General features: G+C 37.3%; 1 protein-coding gene across 1 annotated transcript; it reads left to right on the top strand.

Annotated features, from left to right (window-relative positions):
- Nucleotides 1–702: 702 nt before the first annotated feature.
- Nucleotides 703–22,641, top strand: LOC117288765 (1-phosphatidylinositol 4,5-bisphosphate phosphodiesterase beta-1-like; the record flags this gene model as incomplete). Its single annotated transcript, XM_033769602.1, is given in 14 exon segments — nt 703–857; nt 2,813–2,977; nt 3,393–3,492; nt 4,614–4,837; nt 5,239–5,455; nt 6,396–6,515; nt 9,365–9,408; nt 10,203–10,396; nt 11,055–11,124; nt 12,151–12,326; nt 13,357–13,452; nt 14,738–14,795; nt 15,052–15,138; nt 15,579–22,641. Coding segments are annotated over 14 exon segments (2,447 nt in total), but the record flags the coding sequence as incomplete, so codon positions are not given.
- Between the last annotated feature and the right edge of the window lie 1,130 nt (nt 22,642–23,771).

Here is a 23,771-nt window from a genome sequence, read left to right as displayed (position 1 = left end):
CAATAGACTCCAATTACCAGGAGCTAAAAAATATGCAAAAGGAATTTATCAAACTCTTACAAATTACACCAATGACTTTATATTTCTGACCAGATATAATAGTAGTCTGCATTAATGACCTTGTTTATTTGTATTTTGAATCTTCGGACATAACTCTTTGTTGGCAGGGGGCGTCTAGGGTAAGACAAAAGTTTGTTTTAAACTTTCATCAATGTGGCATCCCTCCAAAACCCCAACAACAAATGGAATTACATGTATACAAAAACATAGAAAATAAAAAAAATGAATATATATATATATCAAAGTCTTACATAGCGCACATATCTACCAAACTAGGTACTCAAGGCGCTGAGTATATACAAACTTTCAGAAAGATAGGTTATCGCAGAGATGAATTCTGAGACCCAATTATGTAGCACCATATAAGGGTTTACAAGGTGCTACGGCGCATACAGCAGCCACAGCCAGGAACACCGGGGCGATCCCATTCTCTTTACGATAAGTGAACTGAGTTCTTTTACATGCGTTACACAACACATGGGACCAACAGCTTTACGTCCCATCCAAAGGACGAAGCAATGGTTAATTGTCTTTCTTAAGGACACAAGTGTTACGGCATGGAATACACAAAATAGAGATGATGAAGTTTCTAAAGTTCTGAGCAGAGGAAATAATAGTCAGCATGATTCTCTTGTGTTTCAGATCTTCCAATGCAGCTGAATATGGGTTATTTTGAGATAAATGGTCGCACTGGGTACATTCTTAAGCCAGAGTTCATGAGACGTAAAGATCGCCTCTTTGATCCGTTTGCCGAGTCTACAATGGATGGTGTAGTGGCAGCCACGGTAGAAGTCAGAGTGAGTATATTGATGGTGGATGTAACAGGCAGAAACAGTTGGACTTGAATCATCGGGATTCTTCAATGAAATGTATTAAAGGGTGTGGGTACTTTTTGTACAACACAAAACACAACCGTCCACAGATTTGCATGAAACTTCTACGGGTTAAAGATAATGATGGTAGAAAGCTTCCCTTAAAATAGTACTTGCTGAGGAGGAGCTGTAGTTTTTGAGAAATTAGTAAAACAGTTTCACCTCTCAGTGAGACAAAAATTATTTTAACATGTACAACTGATTTATGCGACTGTCCTGAAAACATTGCTCTGTGATTTTCACTTTTTTTTTCTCTCAAAAACTTGACGACTATACTACATAAACTGCTCACAAAAAGTAAGGAAACTTTTTTCAATCCAGTATACTTGTTATTATTTAATACTCTTTTTGTATATGGTATGTATCATTGCAAAGCTGAACTCTTCCTCTTTAAAATGATACCACAGTTGCAATGATTACATGTTGCTGGACTTGACCATGTTAATGAGAATGAGACAAAGTCACAAATCAAATGTGCCAAAATTAGCAAATTTTGTGTTACTGTATGAATTGACACTGTAATTCAAACAAGCAAGACAACTTACTGATCTTAATTCACTTGATTGAGACAAGAAATTTGGTATAGAGCAAGACAACTTACTGATCTTAATACACTTTATTGATACAAAAAGTTCAGTAACAAGTGGATGATCCGAAGGCGTTGATGACAGCCTGGCACCTTCTTCTCATGCTGCACACAAGTCTTTTGATGCACTGATGATGAGGAATTGGCGTTCCATTCTTCATTAAGGAACCTGGTTAGGTCAGCCACAGTTGATGTGTTGGTGGTTCTGGCGCGGACAGCGAGGCCAAGCTGGTCCCACAGATGTTCCATGGGATTCAGGTCTGGACTGTTAGTGGGCAAATCCATCCGGTGCACCCCAACATTTTTCAGGTAGTCAGTCACCAGTCGGGCTCGATTGGGGCGAGCGTTTTCATCTTGAAAGATGGAGTTTGGTCCAAAGTCTGCAAGTATGGGACTGCATTCGGCTGTAGAATATCGTCTTGCAAATACCCATCAAACAAGGTGTTTTTCATGAGAAGAGGGTAAATTGTGTCCGATGATCTCACTGGTGCAAATCATTGTGTAATGGTTCTGAAAAGCTTGATCGGTTTGATTAATGAGCATTACCTATTGACCATTCACAGACAACGGTAATTTTGGCACATTTGATTTGTGACTTTGCCTCATTGTTATTCATGTAGCCAACTTCAGCAACATGTAGTCATTGCAAATGTGGTATCATTTTTAAGAGGAACAGTTCAGCTTTGCATTGATATATACCAAATACAAAGAGAGTACTAAATAATAACAAATATACTGGATTGAAAAAAGTTTCCTTACTTTTTGTGAGCAGTTTACATCTACATTCACAGTGAGTAGGGACCAAAACCTTGATCCACAAAAGGTATCAAAGCCCTTTAAACAGGCTAAAAATATATATTCTGGTCTCATTTTGACATGCTGGCACGAGAAACAACTATTGTTGAGTTAGTGTGTTCGTTGAGTCTAGAAGATATGCAAAGATTGATCCAGGTCTTCAGGAATGCTGAAGCCAATTGATCGCCATGTTGACATGCAGCAACAGCCTTAGCAGTCAATTTGGACCCAGCCGAATTGACTGCATCTACTTGTTAGGGCCCAATTTCATAAAGCTGTTAAGCAGAAAATACTGCTTGACAAATTTCTTTGCAAAGCAAAAATTGAGTTGGGCACCAGCCACAACAATAAAAACTTAATGTAATTTGGGCTGGTAACCTGATTCTGCTAAGCAACACTATTCTGTGCTTAGCAAGTTTTTGTGCTTACAGGTATATGAAATTTTGCCCAGGTAATGAATCAGAAATGATGCCTTAAATTGTATCCTTTCCCCTATCAGGTCATAAGTGGTCAATTCTTAAGTGATCGAAGGGTCAACACATACGTAGAAGTGGACATGTTTGGCCTCCCTGCTGACACGGTGCGGAGGCGCTACAAGACCAAGTCATCCAGTTCTAACTCCATCAATCCCGTCTTTGATGGTGATCACTTTGTCTTCAGAAAGGTACCTCACAGTTTTCACCTCATCAGTTGTACATGAATTCATTCTGCAGGGCGAAGGTGATTTCATCTGGATCTGGATATATATCCTCAACACTCTCTTTAGAGCCAAACGAGAAGAGAGAAGACAATGAAGAAATTTCAGTTTTAGATGTGGGAGGAAAACCCCAGAGAATTATTCCAGGGAAAACCCATACAGTCAATGCACACAGAGTTCTCTTTCCCAGTAACAGAAGGCTGTAAGCAATAAAATGGCTCCTGAACAAAAAATATTAAAGTTCTTGTAGCCAGAGACATGTTTTCTCATTCCCATGCAGAATTAAACTAAAATAAACCTGTGAATGGCAGAGAACCGGTATACTTTCACTCTCATATTTCTTTGAAAAACATTTTTTTCTTATGTCATTCCTTCCATGTAGGTTATTATGCCCGAGTTGGCCATGCTTCGTATTGCAGTGTTTGAAGACAATGGAAAGATGGTTGGACACAGAATACTACCTGTGGAATCACTCAGACCAGGTGAGATAGCATCAGAAATTTACGTTGACACCAAAGTATACTGTCCGAAACGATTAGCCCATCAATACTCAAAAGATATTAATCTACATTGTGTCACCACAAATTTCTTATGTTATTGTATTTCTACCATGCATACCTTTGAGTCTTTTTATTGATATTTTCCGATTATGTTTGCCGTTGGAAAAAAGTTTTTATTTTTTATTTTTTATTCTCCCAAGACGCATCATGGCTGTTAATGTTTTTCTTTTTAAAGACAGTGGACACTATTGGTTATTGTCAAAGACCAGTCTTCTCAACAGTTTATCTCAACATATACATAAAATAACAAACCTGTGAAAATTTGAGCTCAATTGGTCGTTGAAGTTGCGAGATAATAATGAAAGAAAAAAACACCCTTGTCACACGAAGTTGTATGCTTTGAGATGCTTGATTTCGAGACTTTAAATTCTAAATCTGAGGTCTCAAAATCAAATTCGTGGAAAATTACTTCTTTCTCGAAAACTACGTAACCTCAGAGGGAGCCGTTTCCCACAATGTTTTATACTACCAACCTCTCCCCATTACTCGTCACCAAGAAAGGTTTTATGATTATAAATCTTTTGAGTAATTATCAATAGTGTCCACTGCCTTTAAGGAAGTATAGATATAGCACTGTCCAGTGCTTTCCATATTGTGTTATATTTCATCCATGACCTTTTGCATTTTCTGGAGTAGACAAATGTTACCAGGATATGCAGTTCACTCCAAGATCAACCCGATTGAAGCTCACAAATTGCCATGATTGACTTAGGCTAAATAAATTAAAAAAATCGTTAGCATCCTGCCGTTTAAAAAAAATGGAAGGAGAAGGGCCCTTTTTTCCTTCTATTTTTTAAATGGTCGCCCATCACTTTTTTTTAGGACAACCAGCTGGGATTTTTTTTCAAAAGAGATTTGTTTTTGCATGAGATCATTAAAATGTTTTTGTTTTTTTTTCGTGAAAAAATATTAATAAAATGGAGACGGCCTCTAAAAAGGAAGAGAGCAGGGACGCTAAACATGTTTTTTTGGGGAGGGCCTTATCAGGTGCAAAAGTATTTGCCCATGACTGTCTGGCCTGTCTGTTGATACTCTCCTTCTAGGGTACCGCCACATCTTCCTGTGCAACGAGTCCAACCAGCCCCTGATGCTCCCTACACTCTTCCTCAACATTAGGGTAAAAGACTACGTTCCCGAAGGGATGATCAACTTTGCCGATGCTCTGGCCAATCCCATCGCCCATCAGAGCAAGGTGGAGAAGAGAGCCGCTCAGCTCAAGGCTCTGGAGGAAGAGGAGGTTAAGGTCAAAGAACAAGAGAAGCCACAGGTATGGGGTGCAAAGGTTAATTATCCTGGGGTGGATTTCTTATCTCGAGTTAGGATGAGTAACTCGTCCTAACTTAAGACTAGCCTTAAGTTTTTAACTCTTAGTGAAATCGAGCCCTGGGGTAAAAGGGTTTTGATACCTTTTGTAGATCAAGTTTTTGGCAGTGACATGACTCCTTACCCACTGTGAACGACGATGTGTGTGATATAATTTACCTGTAGAAGTTTCAGCTTCATTAGTCATCAGGTTTTGGAGGGGGAAAAAAGAGTGAAAATCGAGGGGACTTCTTGTTATGAACTTCACTGCAGCGGAGTGAGTTCTTATTGGTCTTGACTAGCCTCCTCCGGTCATCGTCAGGCTTTACTTCTAAAAAAAATCTTCTTAACATTTTACTTTCTAAGGACCAAGAGAATGGGGAGGAAGAGGAGACTCCGGAGGTTGCCGAGGGCATTGTAGAGCGTAAACCCTCGGACGCTCCTGCCTCAACCACCCCAGCCGCCCCTAGCACAACCACCGGGGCCTACCGTAAGAACACCATCACTGAACAGAATGGCGTGAAATCCAGCTCTAAACTTCAGAATAGCATGGCTGTACTTACTCCTGCCTCCTCGCTGGGCGGTAAGTCACAAGTTTTGCTTTCTAGTTTTGTAGTTTTAAAAAACTTTCTTGTGGAAATTAATTCAATATTAACTTATCGCGTAATATTTTTCACCAGGGAGTTGTATCATTTGAAAAAATTCCCTTATTTTTTTTTTTTAAATGAAAAAGAATTTAGACAACTTGATGAACAACTACCAGTATTCTGCCTTACAGTATCAAGGGTTCCGGGTTCGAATGTGGACAATAATGATATATCTCAGGAAATATTTATTGTATGATAGCTTGTTATTTAGTTCATGACTCATCATTAACTCACTTAAGAGGATTGTGCAATGTAAAATCATCTCAAAAGAGCGGTTACATTAATCATTTATCATTCCAAAATTATTTGTTCAAGGTCCAGTCATTATTAATGAAATTGTTTATTGTTTTGTGACATGAATATTTATGATTTGTTTCACTTGTTTTTATTTGCCATTTAAAGGAATCATATGCAAAGGTATTGAGCCAAAGATACATTTGTCACCTGATAAAATTGTCATCTGAATATTCATGGTACTTAAATGAATTTTACACCTGGAGGTCGACTCTGTAATTCTAGTTCATATATCAAAGGATCAGAAATGTTTGTAACGGTTGAAGTGTCACCCTAGCTCAAGTGAGCTTCCTAAGTATGAGAGAGAGTTAGTATGAAAAACGCTGAAGGGGAACATTGAATCTTTTTGGTCTGGATATTTCCCTTACCATATTCAAAAGCTGGGTCATGGAATCGGTTTACAAGAAATAATGATGTTAGTCTCTCCCATACTTAAGATGGCTCACTAAGAATAGATTCTCATACAGCAAGCAGACTCGAGTTTTCAACCCACATATAATGCACTCAGTCATTTATTACGTTTCATTCATTCATTTTTTTCTCCTGCATAATTTTTCTCCCCTTGCCGCCTCCTGTAAGCAGACAGCATGGCCATGCCCAGATCCAGATCTCTGGGCACTGCCCAGTTTCAGATGGAATCCATGAGCTCCCCTCTCAATCAGAACAGTCGCAGCATTAGTGCACCCAATTTGGGTCAATCAGGTACTGATGGGTGCATGAAGCCACCCCTAGTCTCCCACACCCCTACTACCCTGCTTCTCCAGCACTCCCCTACCCTCACCCTCAATAAACAGTGTACTCAGTAGGTTAATGAGGACAGCAACTCTTTATCATTTCTAATACTTCTTGATTTTACTTGAGTGTTGTAACTTGGTTTGTGGATCTGTATGGCTCAGTGTATTTAAACATATTCACTCGTAGTGGCAGCATGCATATTAGTTGACATGCTACTTGCTTTTGCTCAAATCTCCTGGCTTGATAAAACTCCTGGCTTGATGAAGTTTTTTTTTCCCTAAATCTGTACATTTTTCATTTCTGAAAGCTAAACCAAAACGATTTCGGTGGAAGCTAACTTGTGTACTTGACCCAAATTTCATCTGAATCTTTCTACGTATGTGGTGTATCTAGACACTAACATTCTGTAAGCTTTGCTTTTTTTTTTAACAGGTAAGAAAAACAAGCACTTAATAATGGACCAGTTCTGTTTGGAGTGTTTAGAATCGATGTCCTATGTTGGTTAAGCCATGAGTTTTGAGCACATTGCATTTGCATGAGTTGGGAATGATCTAGCATAGTAGATAAACAGCATGCTATTCTTCTGTTAGTAAAGGTTTATTCCTAGAATGACCTCGAAGACGATTGATTCAGAGATTGATCAACTCCCGCCAAACTGTTCAAATTGTTGTAGTTTTGAGAATTGTAGTTAGAAATGTTCCACTGCATGCTGCTACAGACAAATTGTTGTGCAATCCTTAGTTATCACTATGTTGCCATGGTATTGGTAGGCTTTGGTAGGCTTTTTGGTAGGTATTTGGTAGGCTTTGTCTTCAACATTGTTTTTTCTAATAACTCCTATTCCAGCTCTCTGTTTACCTGGTTATAAGTTAAACCTTGCAAGGACTCTTAGCGAAGTCAGACTGAAATCATACCCTACATCTAATCTGTGTCCATCTCCATTTTCAGCTAACGGTTGTCACGTAATCTTGTGCTTTCCTTTGCAGATCTGGATGCTCTTTCTTTCTCTTATAAATCCTCAAGCTTATTTAATATTGTGTTAGATTGTGTCAAGGTTCAGGATGTCTGAAGTCTAATAGCTCTAGTGATTAATTCTAACAAGCTAGTGCACAAGTAGATTATGACTCACATTTCATATACAGCACACTGAACTTCTATTCCCTGAAGCAGCTTCCAGTGTCTGAATATTTGCATGGTTATCACTAAGCAATATTGTTGTTGCGTTACATCTTATTCCTTACCATTTCATCAAAGTGTGTGTGCTAATTAAACCTTTCAAGAATTTTAGATGTTCTTTACATGTGCAGTCACCCAAATTTGAATGTGAGAAAATTGCATTGTGTTGCGTAAAATAATTTTTTGCGCTCAAGTAAAAGTAAAATTTGGCGTCCGAAATTCTCGGAGAAAAAAGTAATTGTGATATGGCTTTCCAGCCCCTCGTTGCACCTCTGTTATTAAATGAATCTCTTATTGAACAAAATTTGAACTAACTTATTAGATAATAGCAGCCCAGTCTTTTTACAGTATCATTGATAACTATGTAGACTCACTGAGCGTATTTTATCTTTGTTAAAAAAAGTAAAATTTGGCGTCCGAAATTCTCGGAGAAAAAAGTAATTGTGATATGGCTTTCCAGCCCCTCGTTGCACCTCTGTTATTAAATGAATCTCTTATTGAACAAAATTTGAACTAACTTATTAGATAATAGCAGCCCAGTCTTTTTACAGTATCATTGATAACTATGTAGACTCACTGAGCGTATTTTATCTTTGTTAAACTGTGGCTTTTAATCATGATATTGACATGGAGTGAAGTTTGCATGACTGTGTTGTATACAATGTGCAATCTGTATATCAATTACTGACTAATAGATGTTAAATTTGCATCGGGGATAAAGAATTTCAATTTTGTTTTAACCCTTACACTGATGGGGGTTAGCACTGTTCACTCAGCACTTTCCTGAGTTCTGTGAAAAAATCACAGTCACATTACCCGGGTGGGATTTGAACCCACAACCTTTGCTGTTCTAGTGCAGTGTCTTACCATCAAGACCACCGAGATTGCCCTGTAGCTAGAGCCAGTTCAAATCATGTGATTTTTTTCACAGAAGTCAGGAAAGTGCTGAGTAAACAGTGTTAACACACTCGGTATAAGGGTAAAACCAAAATTTATTACTGACTAATCGTGTTTTTTTTTCTTTTTGATATAACTGCTGTCACTCTTTAATAGCTTTTTTTCTTGTGTCTACAAATTTCATCTTCATGCACAGCACACGTCTATATTTATCTTGGAAATTATCATTCCACAGATTTAAATTTTAACATAATAATATTGTTCAGGAAGTGTTCAAACTGCTAACCCAACTGTAGTAAGTGGAAAAAATTCTTGACCCATGAACATTTAAAATTTAGATTGGCTGTTTTTTGGCATAGTGGGACCATCATGGTTTGTGGTACAACCAACCCTCAACTTTTACTTGATTTTGAACCATGGCGAAAACAAAAGCCTTTCTAACCCATCTTCAATTAATCTTTTGACTTGCGGCATTTGGTTGCTTTATCTGAAATTGCAGTAATTATTAAATCTTACTTGCGCTTTGATGAAACTCTGATTTCTGGTCTTGGAAACGGACAAAACGTTTTGATAAAACAATCATTTTAAAGAGATGCACACAACTTTACGAAAGCACTTTTGCACCAGGAACTAATTTCTTCTAAAAAGTGCTCTCCAGAAAGATTTAATGGTAAACTAAGAATAGAGTCATAACCAATACTCTACAGTTGTTTAATATTTCAATTTGTGGTGTAATCTTACAGAGGAGATACAAGCTGCTACCCTAGATGATATTAAACAACACAAGGTAGGTATAATAATAACTTACAGTCATTAAATTTAAATAACCTCCAAACTAATTGTTTTGTGATAGTAGCAATCTAAGAAAATCACTTATCAAATTTTGTTTGGAAATGAGCCAACTAGGAGTTAAATTCAAATACCGTCCGGTACAATGACTTGCTGAGTTACAAGTAATGGGCGACTTTTGAACACTAGGTGGCAGCAGACTTACCAGGTAAATTTCCATTGCTTAAACTTGAATTCCTCAGACTAAAGAGAGAGTTGCCAGTCACCTGATTCGGGCAAGCATTTGCATAGTTACGCAAGAGACAGCAAACACACAATTCTGAATGAATGTGCGTGGCACAACAAGGTACCAGGGTTTGCTCATCTTGAAGTTGCAATACAAAAGCTTGCCCGTAACCATTTTGACATGTACATGTACAGCAACTGCCCCCTTTAGTCTGAGGAATTCAAATTTAACCGATAACTTTCAACTTCAGTTGTCAAACCCACATTATTTTTAGAAAGCAGGGGAGAGACATGAGTTTAGTTTTGCAACTAGATCGTGCTTTTGCTTGTTCGTAATTGGAATTATCATCCTCAATGAGTTCCAGAGGTGGAAGGCAAGACAAGATACCACTATGCCAACCTTCATTTGAAGTTCATTGGACGTTGTACATGTAGATGGTGGAAATGGCTTTGTTTCAATGAAAATGTCAAGAAAATGTTGTTGGTTACACAATTTCGCTATAAACAGTTATCTAGAGAAAGCTGCAATATTACAGTTTCTTTTTTGATTTGATTCCAAATGTTTAGAAATACAAGAAAGTCGTTCAGCGTCTGAACAATGAGCTGGAAAAATTGATCAAGAAGGAGGAGAAGAAACAGAGCAAACTCAAGAGATCCCACGTGAAGGAAATCAGCAAACTGCGTAAATCCCACCAAAAGGCTTATAAGTCACTCGCTAAGAAGCAGACTGATCAGATCAAGAAAGCAGCCAAGAAAGGCCTGTAAGTAATCAAATAATAAATGTCTGTTTTTTTTTTTTTTGGCACCCCCGATCAAAAATATTGACGAAATAGAGAGACCACCAATATAAGGCAAGATAGCTGACTTGGTAGAGCTCCAACTCGTTAATCAAGAGGTCGATGGTTTGAATCCCACTCAAGTAAATATTTATTTGTTCAACCCCGAAATCTGTTATTTTAAAATGTTTTTAAGAGATGGGTATTTGACAAAGTTGAAGGAATGATTTGAGAATGATGGATGTCAAGAGATACTTTTAACAGGCATGATATTCTTCCCTTTTTAATCTGATTTCCAATTAAGTTGCATTGCCTTCAAGAAATTAGTCAAATGTTTACCAAATCGCCTGAAAAATTCTGATTGGTCGATCCATAGCAACAGCAGTAAGGTATAAAACCAGGGTTTATATCAGACCCTGCGTAATATGCTGTTTTAAGTTGCATGTCAAGTTTGCTTAAAGATAAATTTGTTATGTCATGTGCGCTCGTGAATATGGAGACAAAATCAGCATGTCTGTGTTCCATTAATGGGTATTTTCTGATGCGCCTGTCAATGGCCTCAGCTGTAGCTAACGTTTCTTAAGTTGGTCACATCCATGATTGATGAGCCTAACACAATTTGTTGACTTCTTTGTTTCTACAGTAACCTAGAAGAATTAAGACAGCAATTCAATGAAGTCTTGGATGGTTTCACACGAGATAAAGAAAATGAGGTATGATTAGGAATCCATCATCATGCTTACAACTCATCTCGCCTTCTCCTTCTTCAGTAGTTTTCTAGCAACAAAAGTACAATAAGTAAAATTTCTGTGTAAACTCAATCCCTGTAGCTTAGAACACTTGAAATAGGCTGTATTCAGGTGAGGTTTTGCGGTAGCGCCATGGGTAAATCCCTTTTGAGTGTCGTCAGTATGCTCTCATCATCTTCAGGAGGATTCTGGGCCATGGGCTTTGCTTAAGTTCTGCTGTGGAGATAACTGGTAGTTGGGCTTGGCTCAATGGTGTGCAAAAACAGCAATAGGAACAGGATAAGCTGGGCTTAGTTCGGTAAAGCCTGTAGGCCGAAGTCGGAACTGAAGACAATCAATGCATACAGATTGAACTGTTGAGTTATCAACCACTGGCGCATGGTGCTACTGCAAAACCTCACCTGGTTCTACTCCCACCATGCAAAGTTCCAAATCCTACTTGGGTCTGTTTTCAATCATTTCCATAATCTTCATTGGCAATGTTTTACCCTCTTTCTGAAGAGAGTAAACCAGTTTGATTCTACTAGGTATAGGACTATCATATATAATCATATTATACTTGTTTTTCATCCTTGTATTCCTAATTTTCCCCCTTCTAGGGTGCCTCTTTTGTTGAATTGATATTGTGTCATCACATGCTTTTTGTACATTGTCTTTTTGTATTATTCTTGTAAGTGCATTGCTCTTGTAATGATTTCGTTGTCTTTTGTCTGTTTTTGATTGTCTTTTGAATTTGTCTTATTGTGTAAAGCTTGAATAAATTAAGTAAATAAATAAACAAATACAAGCAATTGTTTATGGCCATTAACCACTCTTTACATTTATTCTATTGGTCATTTTGGTCGGTGAGCAGTTTGCAACAGCTAAAACTAATTTTTAAACGATTAATTAGCGGTGTGAGGAAACCTTGAAATAAAAGGTGCCGGCAATAAAATTACCTTCCTAGCTACTGGTGTCTTATCCGAATCTTATCTTTTGACCCTCCTCAAGATCGTGAAGAAGGAAGCTGCCCAAGAGAATGCATTGATTGAGCTCTACAGGAAACATTACACCAATGAGAAAGACTTGAAAAAAGAGCACGCTGAGATTCTGTATGAACTACAGATGGAGTTAATGGTCGCCGTTCACGAGAAGCAACTGACCAAGCTGGATGGACAACACAAGAAGTAGGTTGAATCCATGGGAGCCCAAGCTCTTTCATATAACCACAATATATAGACCTTATGCACATGACGTCATATCAGGAGGGCGTTGTCAAAAGGAGGTTGGCCAATCCTGTGCGCCGCGAGTACAAATCTGTGTGTTTCCATGCGTAAGGTCTATTGGCGTGTCTGTGCTTAGTGGACTCATGGACTCATGCTCAGGGCCCAATTTCATGGCTCTTGCAGGGCAAGAGCTGAATTTCTGTGCCAGCTTTGTAAGTGAAGAAAGCCTAGAAGCCTGGAGTCTGCACATACATAAGCCCAAATTCCCAGCTAACCTGTGAAATACGCTCGACATAAGCGCAGAATTTCCTGCTTCCGTAAGCGCCAATACCTTGCTTTGCAACACTTTGATCATATTATATTTTTCATTCTTTTGTAATGGCATAAAATCCTTGGAGATGATACTTAGGCCAGCTTAAAAGGAAGGTACATGTTTGGTAATTATTCAAAATAAATATTAACTTAAAAACTGACTTGGTAACGAGCATTGGAGAGCTGTTGATAGTATAAAACATTGTGAGAAACGGCTCCCTCTGAATTAGCATAGAATTTGAGAAAGAGGGAATTTCTTACTAAAATAATAACAGACTTCTAGCCCGAAGTCTTTTATTACTATCTGAATGCACACAAATCCGTCCAACAAGGGTGTTTTTTCTCTCATCATTTTCAACTTTAATGACCAATTGAGCTCAAATTTTCACAGGCTTGTTGTTTTATCCTTGTGTTGGGATACACCAAGTGAGAAGACTGGTCTTTGACAATTACCAAACGTGTACCTTCCCCTTAACATGAGTTGAGATTTGTGATCTTTTTCTCATTTACTGTTTTGCTTCTTTTAATTTATTTTTTATTATTTAATTTAATTAAAACCACAAATCGTGGCCAAAAGGCCAAATTGCATGTGACTGTACAAAGATTGATGAAATTTAAAGTTTAAAAATAAACACCAATATCAACCAAAATAAAAGGTTATGTATTTGATTGTTTGCAGGGAAGAGGTTGAATTAAGAAAGAGGCTTGATGAAAAGAATGTAGAGGACTTGAAGCAGATGAGTAAAAGACGAGGAGATAAACAGGAACTCCACAGGTTAGTACAGTTTGGAGAAATCCTGTTGTCCTTAATTTTGTCATTAAATAGCCTGAAAAATATCTTAAAGGCAGTAATCACTCAAAATAATTATCAGCATAAAACCTTACTTGGTGACGAGTAATGGGGAGAGGTTGATGGTTTAAAACATTGTGAGAAATGGCTCCCTCTGAAGTGCCATAGTTTTCGAGAGATAAGTAATTTTCCACGAATTTGATTTTGAGACCTCAGATTTAGAACTTGAGGTCTCGAAATCAACTATCTAAACGCACACAACTTCGTGTGACAAGGGTATTTTTTCTTTCATTATTATCTTGAAAGTTCGATGACCGATTGAGCTGAAATTTTCACAGGTTTGTTATTTTATGCATATGTTGAGATACAACAAGTGAGAAGACTGGTCTTTCCCACTTTTTTTCCAAGGACCAAATTATCGTGTCTTCTTTCGAAACTGCTAAAAGTTTTTCCATTTCCAATCCATCGAGTAGGCCCTATTACAGTACCATGTGCGTTTTATAGGAGTTTTGTTTGTGTTATATATCCAGCATGGCAATTTCCTCTTTTACCAGATTACAAATTAACATACATTTGATGATCTATTGTTTTTCCATAAGGAATCGTTAATAGTTATTTTGGATTAGTTTATTTATCTTGTGGTACATTTTGTTTTCTTGCAGGTTTTCTTTGTTTAACTTTGATAAATGCTTTTGTCAAACAATACTGTTTTTAATATTAGTGCTTGACTTTATTGTATGCTTTGTTTTCATTGTTTGTTTACTGGCATAAATGTTGTTTATTCATTGTTTCATTTACACTGTGTTGCATTTTACCCCTTAACAATTTCAGTGTTTTTAAAATTGGTTTATAACTTGCTGTAACTTGTTGATTTTTCTGTTTGCTTAAAATATATTGTACCCTTTTCTTAATCTGTTAGTACAGGACCTCGATTGAATAGGCTGCCTTGTTTAAATAAAACAGCAAAACAATTAATTGCATTGTTTCCAATCGAAGAACAATATGATTACATTCAAACATTTTGGGTTTCATCGTAGGTACATGTGGAATTCTTGTGGAATTTGTTGCTTTTAAAGTTACAGAAAAATATTTAATACCAAGGAACTAGTGGTTCTCAAATTTACAGTTTTTTAACATAGGGTCAAATAAAGTCGCACACTTCAACTAGGCCTACTGATAAAAAAAATCATGCACAGATCATTCAGATTGTGAATTTCTTCATTGAACAGCAGCTGATGTAAAATTGTCTGATATTTGTCGTTTATTTAAGGTTACGGAGAGAAGCTCAACAGAAATACATTCAGCAAGCAGTAGCATCTAGACAAACAGTAAGTACCAATATTTTTAGGATTACTCTCCTTCAGACGATCTGAGCATACTGATTGAAATGTTGAGTCGTAACTACCGGTTCTTTTCAGAACCAACACTACTCAAAAGAGATATTCACATGGTGTTACCTCAAATCTCTCTCAGTTATACTTCCACCATGCAAAGTTTTAAATCCTACTAATGGTTACTCTAAAGAAAGAGTAATTTGCTGCAACTTTTGAAACAATAAGATTCCATGTTTTCTCGTTTTCTCAGTTGCATGAGATTCAAGAGAAGAAAAGAGAGGAGCTGGAGAATCAAATGAAGGATCTACAGGAAGAGCTGGCAGCGGAGGAAGACTCTGTAAGAGAAATAAATGGTTTTTTTTCTCAAGATTTTGTAAATTGTGCATCTTTGACAATGTCATTCCTTTTATCAAGTGTCCCTGAATGAGAATGCATTTTGTTAACTGAACCAACGGGAGACCTTGTAACGCTAGGTGGCAGCAGACTCACCAGATAATGTACAATGTTTGCGTGCATACATTACCAAGAACAATGGGTTTAGAAAACAATATTCACAGACAAATCACTCGAGTGGGATTCAAATGAATGACCTTTGCATTGCTAGAGCAGATGTCTAACCACTAGACCACCAGGGTTCGAGAAACTGAGTGACGTTTAAACCTACATGTATACTGTGATGCAAAAACATTACTGAGCCAGTGGTGACAATTCTTGTTGTTTCTTACCTTTGTGGTAGAAATGTAAAGTCATCGTGTAATGTTTTTTTTTCCTTTGCAGCACGTAGCGGCGCTGGAGTCGGAGTATGATTCAAAGTGTAAGCAGCTCATGAGGGATCTAAAGGCCAATCAATCCTCATCCGAAACACCTGTCATCATTGCCCATAGTAACGGTACCCCAGCCCATCAGGAGAGCCCAGAGTCTGCCAACCAGAACACCAATGGTAACCTTGAGATTCAGGTAGTCATCGAGCAAAATCCCAAGGAGAGGTCAGAAGAGACCGGCGAGGTCAACCACCGAAGTCCAGTTGCTCAGACATCATCATCATCATCATCACAGGGAACCAGTAATGAACCTGGTAATGGTTCACCAAAGTCAGCCGGTTCACAGCCTCCGTCACCGACACGATCAACGGAGGAATCGCCAAGAAAAGACGCTGTCGTCCCATCACCTGAGGGTTCACCACAGAAATCCCAAGTTACGAGCTCTCCGCAGCATTCCCCGGTCATCACACCAGAAGCATCTCAAACGAGAAGGTACCCAAAGAAGGCTCCGATCCAGACGCCCCCTATGAAGGTAGCTGGTTATGTGACGGAGGCATCAAGTAATGACAGTGGGTCACCAGTGAAGAGTCATCATTCACCCGAAAACTCACTTGACTCAGTTCATGTCAATGGCACATCCAGCCCAGGAAGAACTACATCCCCCACCACTATCATCAGTGATTCTCCATTCAAGAGTCAGGACTCCAAACGACCCAGCGAAATTGACAATGAGGCAGGGTTCATCACCAGGTTATGAGGTGAAGCACGTCGAAGGTCGCAGGGAATCACCGAGATGTGTTTTTGTTAATAGTCGGGTTGTAACATACACTGTGATTGTATTCAGTTTTTAAAAACACGTGCAGATATTTTACACTGGTGCTTAATGTTTGGCAAATTGTGCACGCTCCACATGAATCAAACAACATTTTTTAATTAGATTTTATTGTCATTTTTATCTGTGAGTTCTATTAATGTAACTGCAACAATGGCGAAACACATGTACCAGTTGCTTTTAAAATGTTTTAAACCACCTCAGATGTATAATTATTTAATTTTTTTTTTTGAATGTTTTTTTTTTATCTTTAAACTCTCTAAATTAATGCAGTTCTAACCCCCTAAATGAATTAACAATTTTTCAAATATCAAAGAATTAATACCAGCTGTTTATGTTTTGGCTCTCCTCTCCTTTTGGCCAAATATCTGTAAACGATCCAGCTGTCCGTAGAGAAATTTGTCAGCGAAAGAAAATTGGATACGCAATTAGCCATGTCCAGATGTTTCCATTATTAATGTCCGGATAACTGGGTAAGGTTCCTATCTCCAAACCATGATCAAACACCATTCAGATCAATTCAAAGTTACTTCCATAGATCAAATTGACAGCTTTCTAGTTTTTAAGATATCAAGCATTGACATTTATGAACCATGTTATTGGTGAGATGCCCTTTTTTCCATCCGACCTGTCTGCCCACTGATTTTGTTTCCTTGGATAGGTTTATGTACCATTCATGCACATCACTTAAGTCTGAGTCTCACTGAAGCGATAACAAAAACGATAACGATCACGACGCAAAAGAGAACGCTTTCTATTGGTTGAATTGCAGAATACGCACACGCTCATTCAACCAATGGAATGCATTCTCTTTGCGTTGCTATCGTTGTCGTTCTCGTTATCAGTCTCGTTATCGCTGCAGTGGGACCGGGCCTTTACTTGTTACAGTGTTAAGATTTGTACCACTGTTTTCTTAATGTGAACACAAACTATCTGATACTGTGCACCGTGTTGGAAAACAGAAAAACTTTGGTTTTCTTGTTTTGCTTGTTTGCATTCCATTGCCTAATTGATCAAGTGATTGTATTTTAGCGTCTATATTATATCCTGAATAACGTTCAGAATGCAGTTAGGAATAGCCTTACAGCATTACTACTGGAAGTTACGTTTCAGTGTCTCAGTTTACGAACAAACATCTGGGTTTCTTCAAATTGTTTGTCTTAAATCACTTCAAAGCAGCTCAGAATTAACGAATTCAAACATTCTTGCTTTTTTCATTTGCATTTAGGGGAACGGACTTGCACAAAAAAATTAAGAAATATTTAATAGGTGTGTATATATTGTTTGAAACTAAAAATTTGTACATATTTATGTAAAAAAAATACTAAAAGTGTATATTCAGTACTTTTAAGAAAATAATGTTGGCAAAGTATATTGGGACGGGGATTACAGGTAGTGGGAATCAGGAAATTCTTCTTCCATCTTAGCTTAAGGACTGTAATTGTTTCTTTTTGTCATCCTCATTACCCTAACAGTTAAACATAGTTGGAGAATACCTTGATGTTCTTTTCAACAACAAACATAGACCCCCTTTTCAGTGTACTCAGTACTTCAGTAGGTCTGTTAGGGTAAAGAAATCACCAAAAGTGGCTGAGCATTTGTCATAAAAGAGTGGCCTTGTATATTTGCACTTGTTTGTTAACAAAGACACAGAGTTGTGTACAAGTGACTTTGTTTCTGTTTTTGTTTGAACCATTTTGAGGTGAGTCAGTGGCAAAATCATTTGGCCCCGTCAGTGGAAAAAGTTCAATACAGTGACATACAATTTCTCTACATCTTGGATCTTCTTTTTGTGAGATACAGCATTCTTCTCATATTCGAATATCCTCTCAGGTGCAAGAAAAAGATGTGTAGTGTTGTTTTAAAATGTGCACATACAAAACTCACCAAAGGACAACTGTTGTATAATTCATAACCATATGGTTTTTCAATGTAAAGGAAAACAAAAACGGAACTCTTTATTTTCAAAAGTTCAAAACATGAACCAGGACACATTGTAAGAGCAAAGTCATGTTAATGATTTTCAGACCGTAGTTTGGTTTCTTTTCTAAGTGCAATAAATGGTGGTACAGAATATTAGCAAAGGCTTGATTTGGGAGCTTGGTTATGGTGAGAGAAGAGAATTACTGTGTTTTATTAAAGTTGGTTTTGCTGCATGAGGTTGAAATATATAGTATGATGTACTGGTCTTAAAGTAAATGGCTAAATTGCGGGCAAATATATACAACTTATGGAAAGTTTTATGATTTTAAATTAAATTTCCTTGACATTGCAATGGTTAGAATTCACAGCTTTGATTGGTACATATTCAAAGTGAGTGTGTTTTAAAGAAATATTACCCTAAAATTATACGCTCAGAGGTTCTTCTGTTATTGACTTCTTCCTTTAAGAAGCCAGGTCCTCTGCCTCAAACCATTCGTAATCTTTCTTTATTTCTTTTTTGCTCACAGTTAACACATAAAAGGAAAGTATTGTATATGTTTTTCTAACTGGCTGAATAAATAACCATTAACAACAGGGCAATTATGTGGAAGAACGTTTGGACTCGCTCAATGAGTAAAAGCAAAAACCAACACCTACTGTGAGCTCTGATGTGATAGGAATGACTCATGAATGGTTGACTTAGTTGCACAGCTCTGAATCTATCAAAATCTAGCAACTTTCCTGCTTTGGGATATTGATTGATACGATGAAGTAAGGAGGGTAGTGCTGCTGTACATTGTTTTAAAATGGAACATACTGAGATAAACACAACCTTTGCCCTGACTTTAATGCTATTATGAAAATAGTAATCTACCTTGTTTTTATAAACAAAAGTATTTTTACAAAAAAAAATAAGTGACATTGTGAGAAGACAGTAAAATCAACTATCCAATCCTGTTTAGTCCGGTGCTTACATTTTTTATGAGTTAGCAACATGGACTTGTAATGCCTTTATCAAATTATGTGACGGGATGCCATACACAAAGCAAACCCTTTCCAATCAGGGCATGAATAAATATATATTTTTGATATGATATTATATAGGGGATATAGGGATTGTATAGTAGCCGAAACTTATAACATGGAACAAAAGTATCTTACTGTTTTTAATATTTTATTCTAAGATGTGCACTGCCTGTGATAGTATTAACAAACCATGTACATAGCATTAACATCAGTGCCCAATGTCAAAGAGCTACTTTAACAAGCACAGAAAACATGTTTGCTTACCAGATGAAGGTTACCAGCCGGAAACCATGTCATATGTGCCATGTTTGACTGGTATCCTGCTTAGATTTGCTCAGCGGACATATGTTAAGCAAAATGTTCTGTTTAAGCAGCTCCATGAAATTGGACTGAAATGCATTATCAGATAGCAGTATTTATGTTTTTTTAGAAGGTTATGTTTTTGCATTATTTTCTGAACTTGTTTATATAGTTTTTAAAATTGTTGTTTTTGACTCGTACTTCTTAAACATTATGATTCTATTCGTGGGGGAGTTTGATGAAATGTTATTGCTGTTTCATATTATATGTTTCATATTAGAGTGTTGAGTTCGAAGCATTTAGTATCTTATTATTTCAGATTATGTTGTATGCTCTGTTTTATTGAAAGTACTTCTAATTGATCTGTAAATGAAAAGCCACAATCCACCCCACCGTTCATTTAATTGTATACAGTTGTATACTACAATATATTGTAAAAAACCTTATATGGCGTCAATTTATTGTACTTTTAATGGTGAGTTATGTTTTGATGAGTAAGGCACTTGCGAAAAACGTTGACCTTAAGGGGTCAAATATCACTTGATTTTACACATATCTTGAACTTACTCTTCACAGTTAACCAAGCAACTATTGCCAAAAATCCAGAATTTGCTGCACTTTTGTTGAAGGTTCCATATCCGAGTGCCACTTTTTCATTATGAAGTAAAACAGTGTATTAGTTTACTCAAATGAGATTTTGCATTAGTGGCATCTTGGGTAAGAAGTTGAAAATGGCAATTTTCCCGCATTTTTTTTTAAGTGTCACGGTTTGACCTTTCATGGTGTGTCATTTTGTTATCACATTTATCTTTTTAATACCCCTCTCTTGTTTTCACCCATTTATAGTAAGAACTACAAGACGGGCACAGTTATCTAGTCGTGTCCGTTGAACTCTAAGATGAGCTATTTATAGTGATTTCTTTTCACTTATAAATAGTTCACTATAATGCAAATAACGTTTGTACTGCTTAACAAATAAAATAGGACCAACTTTGAGGAATTTTGAAAAGTCATGAACAAAACACATGTGGATAATTTTTTACCAATATTTACTAGAACGTTCCATCTTTTCAAAGTTAACTAAGAGAACACACGTATTACTTGTTTTCTGCATGGGTTAAAATGGTTAAATATTTACAGGGGTCTTCAGCAACCCAATGTGTACATTACTTGTTAATCGATTGTGTGATGTCAATGCATAACCCCTTAAAGTATCTCCCTCCCATTTTAAACTGATTGTGTGAAATGTATTGAGTTTGATGAAGTGACTAATATTTTCCCCTCATGTTTAACGTGTCTGACATAACAACAACTGTGTTTTCATCCACCCAAATGTATAATTGATTTTGTTCACATTTTTATAGACTGCACCCTGTTGGTTGTGTATTACGATATAAGTATAATTTTAGTGATGAGCACGTAACAATTGCAATTTGAAACTGTTTTTAAATGGTGAATTTTAAATGGCGACATGAAACAGCCGTATATCAAGACATTTGGTAACGTTGAGATTTCAAAACTGCGTTCACTTCAATGTGGTCTCTGCACTGCGCATGTTATCACTGGTCAGGCACAGTGCTGCTTGTTGCATACAAGCGAAAAGGTTCGTGTTCATTATTTTTTATACAGCTAATAGCTTGGTCTCCCTGGTGTTGGATTGATCTGTTTTGAACCCCACTTTGTTTCAGGAAAACCACACTTTTTAAACCAATAACCGATCTTTCAAGGACGTCCTCAATATTCAAACCTCCCTTTATCCCGTATCAAAACGGCACTGTCATCTAATACCCCCCCCCCCCCAAAAAAAAAAATAATAATAATAATAAAAAAATAAAATAAAATACTCGAGCTCCAGAGCTAAACACCAGTCTCCATCCAGATCAGTCTTATATTGAAATGGGTCAGGTCACCTGGGACCCGTCGATTTTGCTACCGGGCGTTTTTAGAGTGTATCCCAATCGATTTGCACCCCGTTTCTTTGACATTCATTTTCCAGACACTATTTGTGATATCCCTTGTTTGCTTAGCTGATTTTTCAAAGGGAAAAACAATATTAATTTTTTCCTTGTGTAAATGTGTTGTATCTCGTAGACCACGTTCAAAGCAAAATGACAGTCGTGGACATGCTTATCCCCGATAAAGTGAACGCAAGCATTTTAAGTGTCGTACGTTAGTTTTTAGGTGTTTCTCTTTTGAAACTGGATATTTAAATTACAAAAGCAATGATTTACCGTAACCTATCCCTTTATAACATCAATTCTGATATCAATGAACACGTCTGCCCATTTCTCACACCTCCCAAAACAGAAATCAAACGGTCAAACAAACATACAAACAAACAAACAAACAAACAAACAAACAAACACACCAAACGTGGTTTCCTTGTTCACTGCTGGTTCGTGAAGTCAATATTTTCTGACAGTCTATTGTATAAAACTACTGTTTTCAATCTTCGTTTACGTTGGTGATACTCTGTTCCATTTTGTTCTGTATTGTGTATTCCCGTTAAAAATTGTCTAAACTACTATAGGTTACTTTTGTTGCTAACACTCTTACAGGCCCAATTTGTCTTCTTTTTTGGGGGGTTGGGTTGGAAACCCCCCCCCCCTCTTCCGAATTGAAAAATGCAGGAATGACACTAAATTAATAACTGATGGTTCTGAGGTTGTTTCCAGCTTGTGGGAATCCATCCGAGGCCTGACGCTTGTTTTACTGTGCAACTTTGTTTATAATCTCGTTGGATACAACAATTGCAAAATTTAATGTTTTTAATAACAGAGCTTTTAATTATTTCCTTTACGTATAACTAAAGTTGTAACTGAAACACTGTGTTTTAGTATACCATCGGCCTATATTGAAATTGCAATTTATATAATATTTACGAAATAGTTCTGATCAGTACAACGGCAATGTTATCGATATTTTATATTTCTTTTATCATTAACCAGTATTTTATTTTGGTGGAGTTTTATTTCAATAAAGAAACCGAACATTTTAACCAGTCATAATGTTGTATATTGCTTGTTATGTATTTCCCCATATATCAGAAGACTCCTTAGTTCTAAAAAGAACTGTCCTGCCTAAAGGCACTTCCTGGTGGGGTAGGAAATCCGCCGGGAAACAACTCTGTACTTTCCCTTCTAAAGTAGTTCAATTTGTGAAAATACTTTTTAAAATTTGTATTTTTACTCACGTCAATGCATCTACAACATCAGGGTTAGTTTGAGCCTGCGTTTAAAAAAGAACCTTATGTGGGCGTTTTAGAAACTTCTTATGGACTCAGTTGGCTTACAGTATTTTTGGACCCTGAACTAGCAAAATGCCTACGTTTCGAGAAAAACCCAGGTATTTTCGAAACGACGAATAGAATGAGCAGGCTAACAGTATTTTGGGACCCTGAACTAGGAAAATGCCAACGTTTCGACAATACCCAGGTATTTTCGAAACGGCAAACTAAACTAGCAGGCTAACAGTACTTTTGGATCCTGAACTAGGAAAATGCCTACGTTTCGAAAATACCCAGGTGTTTTCGAAATGGTAAATTGAATTAGCAGGCTTTCAGTATTTTTGGATCCTGAACTAGGAAAATGCCTACGTTTCGAAAATACCCAGGAATTTACGAAACGTAGGCATTTTCTCAGTTCAGGCTTTGGAAGCCTGCTAATCGCTCCCCGCAGTTTCGAAAATACCCAAGGTATTTTCGAAACGGTTTAGAATTAGCAGGCTTTGAAGCCTGAAAGTCAAAAATGACTACGTTTCGAAAATACCCAGGTATTTTCGAAACGTAGGCATTTTCTCAGTTCAGGCTTGAGAAGCCTGCTAATCGCTCCCCGCAGTTTCGAAAATACCTTGGGTATTTTCGAAACGGTTTAGAATTAGCAGGCTTTGAAGCCTGAAAGTCAAAAATGACTACGTTTCGAAAATACCCAGGTATTTTCGAAACGTAGGCATTTTCTCAGTTCAGGCTTGAGAAGCCTGCTAATCGCTCCCCGCAGTTTCGAAAATACCTTGGGTATTTTCGAAACGGTTTAGAATTAGCAGGCTTTGAAGCCTGAAAGTCAAAAATGACTACGTTTCGAAAATACCCAGGTATTTTCGAAACGTAGGCATTTTCTCAGTTCAGGCTTT

This window comes from Asterias rubens, chromosome 1, assembly GCF_902459465.1.
Source record: "Asterias rubens chromosome 1, eAstRub1.3, whole genome shotgun sequence".
Classification (NCBI taxonomy): Eukaryota; Metazoa; Echinodermata; class Asteroidea; order Forcipulatida; family Asteriidae; genus Asterias; species Asterias rubens.
The sequence above is the reverse complement of the archived record's forward strand: the minus strand, read 5'-3'. Positions and strand labels throughout refer to the sequence as shown.